The sequence below is a fragment of the Gigantopelta aegis genome, chromosome 4, assembly GCF_016097555.1.
Source record: "Gigantopelta aegis isolate Gae_Host chromosome 4, Gae_host_genome, whole genome shotgun sequence".
Taxonomy (NCBI): Eukaryota; Metazoa; Mollusca; class Gastropoda; order Neomphalida; family Peltospiridae; genus Gigantopelta; species Gigantopelta aegis.
Window position 1 is genome coordinate 34,857,711 of NC_054702.1, and position 13,817 is coordinate 34,871,527.

Here is a 13,817-nt window from a genome sequence, read left to right on the forward strand (position 1 = left end):
CTAAATCTCACCCCCATAACTGGATATAGACCCAAGCACCAAAAATATAATTCAAATTAATGAAATGATATTGAAAGATTGTGAACGAAAACAACTGCCCCTACTAAAGTAGAATTGTTCACATATTTTAATTAAGTTAATTATTATATAGATGAATGTTTTAAAACTAATGTAATATTGATGATGTAACTGCATTAGTACTTCTCTACACAGCGGGTCACGGTGATATTGTTGAGTACATTAAATGTATAGTTATAGTTCTTATTATGTTGCTTTATTTAGATTAATTATCGTCAGTGGCAAGAATGGCAGAATGGTATTTTAGCTACTATATATGTAATTAATGAAGAGTTGGCTAATGTTGAAAATTACTGACCTATAGGCCTAAATGTTATGGTATTTCGGTAAGCTGTTTGCACTTCTAGACGCAATTTTATGAATATCTTAATTTTAATAAATCATATTAAAAGCTTTTAAGAAAGGTGGTAATTTTTCTGTCTGAGAAGTTATATCGATAAATATGTCACTTTTTTCGTATGCATGCATATATCAAGACATTATTTTATTTTGACAATTTTTCATTGTAAAAAATGAATGAATATGATTTTAAAATCCTTTAAAAAAACATATATTCAAAAGTCATATTGCACAACAACCCTTAAAACACAAATGTTAGTCTACACACGCGCGCGCACATGCACGCGCACACAATAACAATAACAACACAAATCACTAATATAATACCCTTTGATACATTAATATGTAATGCGACAGTAACAGATTTTTTTTATATATATATATATATATATCCGTTGGCATCTGTCCTAGCCAAACAATCTAGGAAGCGGGGCAACGCGTTTATATGGTTATCAGTCTGGTTTGAGCAACGTTATAGATTACATCAACAACTGATACGCATGGCTGCAAACTTCCAGCGTGAATTGTGTGTTATTAGATCAGCTATGTGAAAAATGACGGGCATGATTTATCGTAGTAGTACGGAACGAGGTACCATAAAATGTGAGTATTCATGCAGTGGAGGAAAGTAAAAAGGACAAAAAGAAAATGGCTGCGTTAATGTTCAATGTTTGGAAACAGGTGATATATTAAATTATGAATTTAAATTAGAATATGTATTGTAAGTTCTCCATAACAGTAAGTACCACGGACTTATAATATTGGTAAAATTTCCGCTCGCACCCCTCCCAAGTTTAAAATTAAAGGTACATTCTCAAACGTAAAAGTGTCACGTATTTTCAGTAGACTTGACCCATCAAGTCCCTTGGCTTGAGGTTCCAATGGACCAAATCAATTTCTATTGTCAATAATGATAATGTTTACTAATAAAACTGATAATATTACGGTAACTAGGTAAAACCTAAAAGCCAGCGTGGAAAGACTTCCGAACATTCCAGGATGCTAATACTAACCCTAACCCAAGCCTGAATAAAATTAAAAATATACTGAATGCTGGAACGATCAAAAGTTTTAAGACAGAACAGGTAGCCTACATGTATATCGTGAAAAACCGTGAACCGGGCTACCCCATAAATAGTGATTATTATACGAGCTTGTGTGTCATACTGATTTAACGAAAAGTGTCAGGATTTTTACATGAATCCTAACACGACTTTCGTAAAATCAGTACGATGCATACATGAGTGTAATAATTTCTTTATTATCCACATTATTCCAAATATTATTTTCATGAATAACAAGCTAGGACCATGTCAAAATGTTTCAAACGTAACTTAAAAAACAAGACCACAAAACAACATCATTTTCTGAAATGACGTCATTTTGATAAGTGTTTACACTTGAGAAGCCGCATTAAGTTATGACATTGCTTCACAAAATTGTCATTCGCTGTGCATGTGAAATCATTATGACACTTAGCTCATAATGGTTATATTTCCTTGAATATCTTGAACTATGTGGATAATAAACCGGTCTATTTACGTTTGACTTGTTTTTAAGGAATCTGCATACGATTGAACTCTGGCATTAAAATACTTTTTGTTGAATTAAGAAACCTTCCCAAAAACAAAGTGCACAAATGAGGAAAAGACAAGTAGACATTCAAAATATTTTTATACATATTAAAATTTATATACGACCACCATTTTGCAGTGTGCACACTGTATTAAATGGTATGTGATATTAAACAAACCTAAATAAACAACAGTTTTACATCACTGTCATTGTCAAAGTCTCATCTGCTTCGTAGATTAATTGCATACGAGTTTTGGTGATGTCACGTGACACACATCACTCTTGAAAAACAATAGACCGGTTTATGGGAGTAGCTGAAGAATGTCAACATTAGACTACGACAGGCATTTAATCTTTTCACAACAGATAATAGCATGGATATTAACATTTGTTGGTTGATTTTGACAATAAAGTAAACAAGGTAAAACATTATTTCATCAAATCGATCGTACATTACAATGGACCTGTGCAGAAACCATTTCCTGTTAATAGGCTGGTTCACAGTTACTCAAGGATATATAAAATTAATCAATTAAAGAACAGAATAGCAATGACTCTCGCTCTGCCAATACAAAATCCTGACACTCGTTTTGTGACACAGAAGCTCGTATAATAATCTGTGTATTTTCTTTTACCACTTAGAACTGCAGGACTCGAACTTAACGACGGCACTGATGGCAATTGCCATTGTTGAGATATAAATTGACATAGGTAGAGATCATCACCGCCGTCAGTAAAGCTCCTCAACAATGACAAATGTGTACACTTAGTGTACACATTATCTGCCAGTATCTAACATTTGTACATTTGAAATATGTCTAAATACAGCAAAATAACTTTTCAGTCATATTTATTTGCTGCAAATGTCAAAAACAAAAAACATTTCGTAAACAGACTCAAAATTGCCATAGTTGGGCCATTTCACCCATGGCAGTTCTTTATGTACAAAATTGCCATGGGAGACAAATTCTTAAGTTTGAGCCCTGGAACTTGTACTAATGGATCAAGAACACTTTAACAAAACTAAACAATACATGTATTTTAGAAATAAATTGGAATAAAAGAGTAGTCGATTTTGTCCATTTGTCCTTATAGTGTGACCTAGTAATAATTTCTAACATAATACAGGACTATACAAGTGCACACATATGGTTAAAATATAGTCTTTTTTTTATGTTTTTTCGGTTAATTTTATTGGCCACTAAACATAAAATATTTTGGTGTACTACACATTTGAAACTGTTTACTATGTCAGACCTTGATACAGGAAGACAATACTTAAGTAAATAGACCTGAACATTCAAGTTTGTCAGATTTTAAAAAATTTGATGGCATTTTTTAGACATGGAAATTTGGGATTAGTGAATACTGGTCAATATTCTGTTGAAATTTGAATATTCATAAAAATAACAATAAATAAATAAATAAATAAAATTTAAAATAACTTCTTTTCTCTCTATTTTTTCTTCTTGTCAGATTGTGTTACAAGTTCCTGGCAGACTTGCAAGTGCTCATCAGAATAAATTATTACCATCAGTATGCGAGGCTTGTAAAAAACACAGGTAGCATTTTCTGACTGATCATTCTTTGTAATGTATATACAATTTAGTATTATCTCCGATCCAGTCAATTAAACCAGGATTTTTGTTTGTTTGTAGAAAGTACCTACATTCAATCAACCTACATGCATGTAATTATGTTTTGCTTGTATTTAACCCAAATAGCCAGTGAACAATACATACCACAGCCTTTGATATACCATTTATCAGGGTTTGAAACATGCTAAAAAATATAGTGGACCAAAAAAGAATAATGCATGTTAGCAAATTATGGTAAGTGAATCACGAATATGATTTTAATGTGGAATATTAATATCAATAGTGGCTCATGTGTTGTATCTCTAAAGAAGATAATATTATTTGGGCGACTAATGCCATTATTTTTTAATATTTAAGTCACCCAAACAGGAGAATGGTCACATTTGGCGACCTGGCCACAGGCCGTTTCGAGCCCTGCTTTATGGTGCACTAGTTTGGACAGCAAAAACACCAATCAGATGAACACTCCCCCAATTGAGCTAGGTCCCACCACTTTTTGACTAGCTTCATAGATTAAACTATATTCAAAAAGGTCTGCCTGTCCTAGTTAACACTTATTTTGGTGCTTTAATTTGCACTTGAATTTACAAGTATATTAAATGCTTAGATTTTTTAAATCATATTAGACTAACTTCAGACTTCAGGTGTTGTTTCAACAATTAGAGTAATATTTAAAATGATAATGTTTTTCTTGATAGGTAATATTTTCACCTGTAATTTTTTTATTTTATTAACTATGTTTTTGTCCTTTTCCCCCCAGGAGGTACATTAGCAAATCAGCAAGCTTGAATGGTGTTTTTGAACCTACAGATGTTGTAAGTATAAATATTATATATTTACCAAAGTGTCTCAGACTTTGAAATTCAGACCATCTTGTGATACCATTTATGGTGCACTGGTTGAACAAGAGGTCCAGTCAGGCCCGTACGCAGAAATTTATATGGGGGGGTGCGTAATCGATGACCCAAAGGGCCAGAGTTACTAGGGGGGTCCGGGGGCATGCCCCGCCCCCCCCCCCCCCCCCCCCCCTGAAATTTTTTAAAATCTAGAATGCAGGAGATGCATTTTCCTGCATTCTGGGAAGTAAAATCGTTGGACTATTTTTTTTTTTTTTACACATCCACGGATGGACCTAGGCAGACTATGGTGGGTGCATATGCACCCCTCGCACCCCGCCTGCGTACGGGCCTGCCAGTGAATCCTTTGACCAATTATACCGTAAAGGGAGAGTAAACTCGAACAAGAGCCTTATGTGTTGGAAAGATGCATACCCAGACCACCAACACATACTGACACTTTAACAAATGAAAAGCGCGTAATTTTAGAGTTTATAAAAAAACATGATTATTCCTGCTAACTGGGGGCAGCCATTTTGTTTCGTTTTTGTGACGTCTGGTGGTATAGCTTGGGGCGAAGTGATGTCAGCTTCGTCCATCTCCTCTATGCACAGTGTAAACAAATACTCTAATTTACGACAAGGCGCTTCGCTTTCATCAACCTGACTTGTAAAACAACATAAATGACTTGATAGTATAATAAACTATTTAACTAAATATATTTCAATTTGCATTAATAGAACGAAATGGAGTTATAGTATTTTTCTTTTCTTAAAAATCCAAAGAAAAAATGCATATTAATAGGTCTGTTGGTATGCTAGGTTCGAGCAAAAACGACCACTCATGATGCCCAAGTGATAATTTTCTTTTCTTTGGGACTACGCAATTAGTCAGTTTTGTGAGTTTAGATGGGAAAGTCTACTTAATCAAGGGTTTTACAGAATTACTTACAGTATTAAAGCAGGACGGCTGATAATGTCCATTATGATTAGAGGGGAGTCCATGCGGTTATCACACAATACCCTGTGATCTTAATAAAAAGAGGCACGTCTAGACATAGTGTCTAGGGACCATCAAAATATATACCTGCCAATCAGGAACCACAGGTACAGGCCACGGAAAGAAAAGACCAGTTAACTAAGAAAACACTCCGATTATTATTTCAGTATGTGGGTTAATTTATGTACAAAACATAATACAGTTATTCCAGCACTGACAATGGTGGTTTATTTTGTATTAAAAATAATATATAATTGTTGCTGGCTTACTGGGATGGCTATTATTACAGAATATTGCGATGCATCCGAAAAAATCAGGTATGTTTTGTTTCTTCACTTCGAAGACTAATTCCTGACGTGACAATGTTAGGTATTACATAACCACCAACTCGCCAGAGGGTGTATTCACTGAGATGGTACAAAATGGCTGCGCCCGTTATATATAATAGCCGTCACATTTAACCGTTTTATTAATTAACTATATGATTATACTTGTTGATGTTAAGCAGTAATGTGCATTATATATCGTTGAATATGCATACCAGGTCAAATGTCTTAATTGTCCCATCCTTTAAGCGCTTCATCACTGGGCTATGTCCAGTCCGATCTTGTGGATTGAGTCATCAAATCATTTTATTTTTAAAGGTAGAATGGACTACTCAGCAAAAGTTCTTTTCATACTGTCTTAAAATATTACTTTTATATTGTTGAGGTCAAATGATGAATATGTGCACCACAAATTACACAAAGAACTAATGATTTGTGGTTTTAGTTCTTGAATGGAAACAAATTGTGGCAACATCTTTAAAGAATATGTATATTTTGTAATATGGAATTTGTGTGCAATTTAATTAAACAGTCAGAAGAACAAAGTATTTATGTCTCACAAACATTTATTATTGTGAAAAGTAGCAGCTTGCAGTTTGCTATAACAAAAAGAAAACCAATTTAATTTCTCTTGTACTTTACTAAAAAAAAAAAGACCTCAACAAGTTAAAAAGAATAAGATAGGTTCCACCACCAAAATCTACATGTTGGCCCTATGACCCATACGAATGTTTGGGGTTTTTTTTACTGTTAGAATACATGTACATGTGATATATTCAATGTAACATGGCATACATGACATAAACATTTGTGTAGCAATGCCTCTCATATTTTTGTTTTTAGAATACTGGTCCAGAAATTCCTGAATACGATGTGCTAGATGTGAAAATGACTGGTTATGACTTCGTACCTCTGGAAAACTTTGCCAAATATATTCACAGTCTAGCAGATGGTCTTGGACTTGATACTGAAAGGTAACTGGAAATATTTTATATCATCATTGTTTTGCCTTGTACCTCTTAGATAATGAAACTAGTTTATATTTGCATATTTTATGAATGTTCATCTCAATGTATGTTTAAACAATTTAAAAGTTATTTCAAAAATGTTTTTAAAGAACTACATGTAGATTAGTAATGAATGTTATATCACAAATTATTTTTTATTCCCTGAATCCATTTATGGTACTGCAGGTCTCTAACAATTGCGAGAGCGTTAGTTTCATTCGTGCATCGCTCGCGTAAGTATAGTTTGCGTAACCCATTTTTCATTCGCACATTGAATTTATGACATCATTTACATGGTGATGATGGGTTACATAAAAACTAAATGGGTTATCTGAATTTGTTTTTGCGTAACCCACATAAATGGTTTTACACAAATGTTCAATTCTCAGTGGCCTATAGTAAGCCAGACGTTTAATTCTGCTGACTTCTTGTTAATATTTTACAGTAACATTCATTGCATCATTCAGGGCTTCTAGAATTTTGATAAAATCCACCAACTATGGGATCAGTGATTTTAAAAATTTACTAGCCACGATTAAAAATTCACTAGCCCTACATTACTTTTAAGGTAATACAAATTTATTAAATAATAGTAATAATTGGATATGTCACCTTAAAAACACTACCATTAAGGGCTGGGAGTTGGGCAGGATATTCATATTTACAAAATAGACTTAACTGCAACATTTGACCAAAATATTTCTCTAGCCGCCGGGCATGGCAACAGTAGTTATTTACTAGCCCAACATTAAATATCACTAGCCATGGGAGTGGCGCTACCATAATCTAGAAGCCCTGTATCATTGTAACAGGAGCTCAGTGATAGAGCACTCACCAACCTGTGCACCAGTCATTGAACATTCTTCCTTAATAGGTGCATTACTTTATTTTTATATCAACTGTATAAATTAAGTGGGTTTTTTGTGTTTTCAATTTACAGCTGGCCTATCCCAAGTGCAGACAGCCAAATAAAGGTTTTCAAGAAAAATACCACAGTTGTACAGTCAACTTTTGATTTAAAAAAGTTTGGAAGAGTAGTACAGGTAGGAATGGGTTGATTTTTTTTATCTATAGTTCATAGGGATTGAATACAGCTCAGTCAGTAGAGTGCTAGCCTGATGTGCTTTGGTTGTAGTATCAAACCTGTTGGTAGACCAATTGGAGTTTCTTTCTCTGTCCCAACCAGTGCCCAATGGGATATGCTGTCCTGTCTGTGTGAAATATGTTTGCTAAAGTTGTAGTTGAGAATGATTGTCAGGCACTTGTCGTATTATTGTACGAGACGGCCCCTGGAAGACGGAATGGCTGAGTGGGCGATCATGTGATGCAATGTCAGGATATAGGTCGGTGAACTTAGAATTCTGCTGTCCGGAGTTTGCCAAAGCTTAGCTGAATGTGGGTGCTGTCGGGATTCGTTCTGTAGTGTGTATATTAGTGATTAATATCTGAATTCTTTTTAATCGAGGAACTCGAAAATGTAAATGTATTTGACGTCAAACATAGGATTGTTGTGGTATTAGAGCGGAAATCTTTGACTACTTTTTGGTGGTCGGCGATTGCCAAAAAATTACATAGCTTGGTCCAAATGTCCATCTAGCTGTCTTACAGTTAGAGTACTCGGGCTAGATATACACATACTGTGTAGGTTTAAACAAGGTACTGGCAATAAGTTGCAAAGCACCTGTCAGAATAGACATTTATCTCTAGTACATGTATTTGCAATAAAAAAAATGTTTTAAAAAAACATTTTAAAATTATGTTTTTGTATTTTCAGCTTCAGAATGTTCCATCCACTGTGCTACCTATATTTATACAAATAGCAAGATCACATCTCCCAGAGGGAATTGATATTACAATTCAGAAAGTAAGTTCATTGTCTTTTAGCTGTGGCCATACATTTAGGTAGATTTTTACTTATTTACTAAATATTTTTCTTTTAACATTTCAATAGTGTTACATATATAAATGTAATGAATTCACATCTAACACTTAATGATTTATGATAGCCAGATATATCAGTGTGATGGCCTCTTAAAACTGGTTCTTTAGACATGATGAAGCATGCTATATGATTTAGAGAATAGTGGGATAGTCGGTTGCAGTGTCTGTATGTGCATAATATCAGGTAAACTGACATGTAAAGGACCACTATTGTAATGTTGCACCTTAGGAAATAGTTCCATATGTTATGTCATTCAAAATAAACCAAAATTAAAACAAAAGCTCGAACTTAACGATGGCACCAGTGGCAATTGCCGTCGTTGAGATATAAATTGTTGTGGGTCAGGATAAAAATTACTGCCATTGGTAAAACCCATCAACAACAGCAAAATTAATTTATCTGGTGTACATTATCTGCCAGTATTTAACATTAGTTCATTTGAAATATGTCTACATACAACAGAATAACCTTTCAGTCATATTTATTTGCTGCAAAAGTTACTTTAAAAAAAATGGCCATTGGCAGGCTCACAATTGCCACCAATGGTCAGTTTTACCCACAGAAATTAACCAAAAAAAATGCTGTGGGTGACAGATTCTTATGTTCAAGCCCTCATAACCAAATCGGAAATAAGACGTGTTTAAAATTGCTGTGAAATATCTACATTGCCATGTTTAGTTTGTTTACAACAATGATGTAATTAGTAGTTGTAAGCAAGAATGGGAAAGTCCCACCGTAGAAGTAGATGAAGTCAAAGTATCAACCACAAAGCATAAAAATGATCGTGCAGTTACCATGACACACGTGTCATACTGGTTATATGTCTTGAGCTGTGGATAATAAATTTATATTTGGTGTGAAATTTAAATGACTAGTTCACATTAAATTAAAATGCAGATAAATGAAATGTTTCTTGTTCATTAGTCTGTTTTTTTTACACAGTTTGTTCTTCCTTTCCAGACAAGTGAGGAAGAAGAAGAAGATCGTTACATCCCAGACAAAGAGCTTGAAGGTCTCCAGGCTGAAATAGATGCTATAAATGCTGCGAGGGAAGAGAGGCGCAAATAAAATCTTGTACTTTGTTTTAACATTTGGTGAAAAGTTGATGAGCTCAACAGAATAGTAAACATGAGTTCTCGTCTTAATTGGACATGGTGTTGAGTGCCTCATTAAATAAAACATTTCCTTCCTTCCTTTATTGGACATGGATTCAAACCAGATATTGCATTATTATTACTAAGCAAGCAAGCTATCATGGTCGTGTGTGTTATTGAGGAACAATTCTGTGTTTTTCAACTACTTCAGAATATGGTCTGTCAGGAACAGTTGTTGATCAAACTTGGATAAACTTTGATAGAAGTAGATTAACCTGAAAAAAACTAAATAAAATGTGGAGTTTTTTTTGTTTTGTGAAAATTTAATATTAATAAATTAATGTACGTTGTCAGAGTTGGTTTTCTAACCTACTGAATATGCCCATATATAGCAGGTGAGACAACGTCCTGGGGTACAAAAGCTTCTGTTTATAAACAGAATAAGAATATACCAGGCCTGGTGCTTATAAAACTTTTAGAGTCTAGTCTCAAGACTCTTAATAAAGTCTGAGACAGTAATGTCATAATGCCATACAAATTGTATGCGTGTGATGTCATTGGAGATTGCCTCGACTCCTAAATGTTTTATAAGCACGGGCCATGGCGAAGAGATATATATAGCCAAAGCTAGTAAGTGTCAACCTGAAGTTCCATACAATGTTCATTTCAGAAGACTACCTTTAAAAAAATACAAATAACGATATGACCTTCAGCTAACATAAATTTATAACTTTTGTTAAAATGTTCCAAAGTAAAGAATCATGTCTGTTGTGGCAGATATAATTTTCTGGATGCATTTCAGCAGGCCAGTATACCTATAAATGATTTATTAATAGATTACCAACCCACCCCTGTAAAATTTGAAAGGCATATTGTTGACGCCTATTCCCAAGCCATATAACGAGTTTGGTGAATATTCATCAGGGGCGTTGGCAGCGGTATGGCCATGGCCATTTTTTCTCTTCTGGCACTCCCATATAATATATCTTGTTGTTTTCATGGCCGTACCAACTTTTAATTGCTGACGACGCTCCTGGTCTCTTTCAGTTACTGCACTGGTAACAAAGAAAGGAAGGAGAAACTTCCATAGCTCTATATGTTTGAATATTATTCAAACAGATCTGTTAACTGACGTGTTTGTCGTAAGACTCGCATTTTAGTGTTCAAAATTACGCTCACACGTTGAAGAAGTCTTTCTCGCATCCTTGAAAATCGCACGCACACATACAAATGACTGATAATTAGCGCCAACTTAATTATCTGTGCTGGTATGGTTACAGCAGATGAAAGCATTTTGATAATGACTTATCAGACATACCACAGCCTTTGACCAGTTGCTGAAACCCCCCAAAAATTGGATCCTCCCATATGGTTCAACTCTGCGACGCAAGCACTCAACCGACTACGCTAAATCCCGCCCAAAATGATGGAGATATTCGGGCAAAATGAACTAACCTGAGACCTTTTTTCCATGTATTTCTATCATGGATCAAACAATTATTCGTTTGCGACACTCGCAGTATCAAACGTTATTGCAGAAATGACTCCGAATTAAACTGCAAATTGAACCAATCTTCACTTAGTCAAATAATTGCCCTGTGGTGATGATCATGATAACCATATGTACATATATAAGCAATATAATCAGCACTGTTTCTGCATTCGATGTGTCTATGACTGCATTTTCACACTCCTATACAAAGTAGACCGTATTTCTACAACTGCATCGCTGTCTGAAACATTCTTTGGTGCATTAACATGATATTATTTTAGAACACGTTTGTCAGATGGGTGGAAAAGACATCAACTTTAGTACAAGATACCCTCCAACAAATGTTCATCCCATATCTGTTTCTCTGACAAGTTGTGGACTAGCGCAGTCTGCTTCACTCCAGACCATAGCCTGATAATAAGCACATTTGGACTGAATCTGAAATTGGTGGTAATGTTTCTTGGGACTGAGACAAATAGAACATGAGCATCGTTGTATATATACATATATATGTATGTGTGTATGTATTGGGGAGATTGCAGGTTGTTGCACAACCTGCAGATGAACTTCTCTGTACACTTCACAATTTCATGATCATGATTCCCAAATGTTGCAGTAAATCACGGTAAACTTCAAACACTTACTATACCGTTTTTTTGCCATGGCCTAGAAGTTGCGATACACTGTCACATCCCATAATTACATAGAATGATTGTAATGTTTTTATGGTAATAGCTGATGACACTAAAGTTTGTTTTGTTTAACAACACCACTAGAGCATACAAGTGTATTTTGTTTTAATAATAGGCTGTTGGATGTGAGTGTTCAACATTTGGTAATTCTGACAGCGTTAAAGAGGAAATTCACATTTTTCCATTAGTAGCAAATTATATTTTATATGCACCATCCCACAGACAGGATAGCATGGCCTTTCATATACCCAGTCGTGGTACACTGGCTGGAAGGAGAAATAGCCCTATGGGCCTACTGTCGGGGTCGACCCTAGCATTCTTTACCATTAGGGTACGTCCCACCCATGAAGTTCACTGATTGGAACGTATTTCGGCTTTTATGATGTTCCTGCTTTTATCCAAGGTGTGGTGCAGTGCATTTTACTCAAAAAGCTAAGCTGAGTATATTTGTGTCAAAACAGACACCACAACTGTGTTGACATCAGTATGAATACAATCCAGCACTAATCTACTTCCTCATAACTGACTTCAAGTAGTGATGTATCAATCTCTGGATCAGATGAATTCATTGCTGTGACTTCCTTAAATCCTCCAGATACTACAACTGTTTTGATCTCATGCACATGGGTTAGGTAATCTCTCTGGTAGGTCTTGCTTGTTATCTTCCAATGACAGAAAGTAGTTTTTTTCAAATGCTTTGGAGTGAATCATGTCAAAAGTCATGTGTTCGTTTGTATCTGATGCCAAACTTTGATGGAATATCCCTGATACCTATCAAAACTCATACCAATTCTGCTGAAACATTCAACAAAGCATAACACTGACTTCACAACATATAGATCTGCAAGAACATATTTATTGCCCTGTGTGCAATTTTCCATTCAAATTTATAGCACCATGGAGACGACCTTAGAGCAGAATAAGCATTTACTTGAACTAGTTAACAAAGTAAACTAAATGACCATGGAATGGGAAAAGGGGGGGGGGGGGGAACTTTCACGTTTTTCCTGTTGTGCTCAGAATGCTGGAAATGCTGTATATGAACACCTGAAATTCAAATATTTCTCAGGGCAGCATGCTCCGAACCACCTGTAGCCTAATAAGTCTGGACTCTTACTTTTCCATCACTTGAGCCATCGCACTGACACCCCCACCCCCTTCCACCACACACACCATCCAGTTTTAAATACACTCAGCAGGCCATGGATATTTGCTAACAAAGCACTTCTGTTATTTAATTTAGATGATACGGCATGTGTAGTAATGTTTTGAAGGACTGATAAATTATGATACAAATATAAAACATATTTTAGAAAAGAAATTGTTGGGGGTGAGGACAGACCAAACAACAAACTGGACAAAATATGTTTATATTCAGTAGCTCTAAATAATTCAGCTAATTTTAAACAACTTGCAAACTGTTTGCTTCTATCATTCCATCCTTAAAGTTACTTAGGCCTAAAGTAAAAACCGTCGAATGTTGTACAAATTAAGCCCCCTTTTTTTTATCTTCATATTTTAGGATTATAACTCAATTTAGAGTAAGGAAAATATGTTTAATGAATTTAGCTTCAAATTACGGGTAAAACTGTGTTTCCTCCATGTGTACCATGGTTATATAACAGGTCCATCAATAACCATGTACACAGAATGTTCAGCTGCCATTTTATTCTTTGGACTTGGGGGACCAGATTTGGGTGAGGAACAAAGACCAGAACACAAGAAATACATTTATTAAATTTGGTGACTCTAAAACATGTTTAAATAGTTATTGTCCAACCTTTAGGTAACTTACAAAATGTTCTTTATTAGTTATAGTGTAAAAACTGCATTTAAAAT

At 35.0% G+C, this 13,817-nt stretch overlaps 1 protein-coding gene across 2 annotated transcripts; it reads left to right on the forward strand.

The window, feature by feature from the left end:
• The first annotated feature begins 1,028 nt into the window (after positions 1-1,028).
• LOC121370454 lies at positions 1,029-10,147 on the forward strand. 2 transcript variants are annotated; one of them, XM_041495697.1, is made up of 7 exons: positions 1,029-1,098; positions 3,469-3,554; positions 4,351-4,405; positions 6,595-6,725; positions 7,699-7,801; positions 8,533-8,622; positions 9,661-10,147. In XM_041495697.1, the coding sequence occupies exons 1-7, from the start codon at positions 1,066-1,068 to the stop codon at positions 9,766-9,768; spliced, it is 606 nt and encodes a 201-aa protein (XP_041351631.1). In that variant the 5' UTR covers positions 1,029-1,065; the 3' UTR covers positions 9,769-10,147. The 2 variants fall into 2 exon arrangements, with proteins under 2 accessions (XP_041351631.1, XP_041351632.1); XM_041495698.1 differs by lacking the exon at positions 3,469-3,554 and having other exon boundaries at positions 1,046-1,098.
• The last annotated feature ends 3,670 nt before the right edge of the window (positions 10,148-13,817 follow it).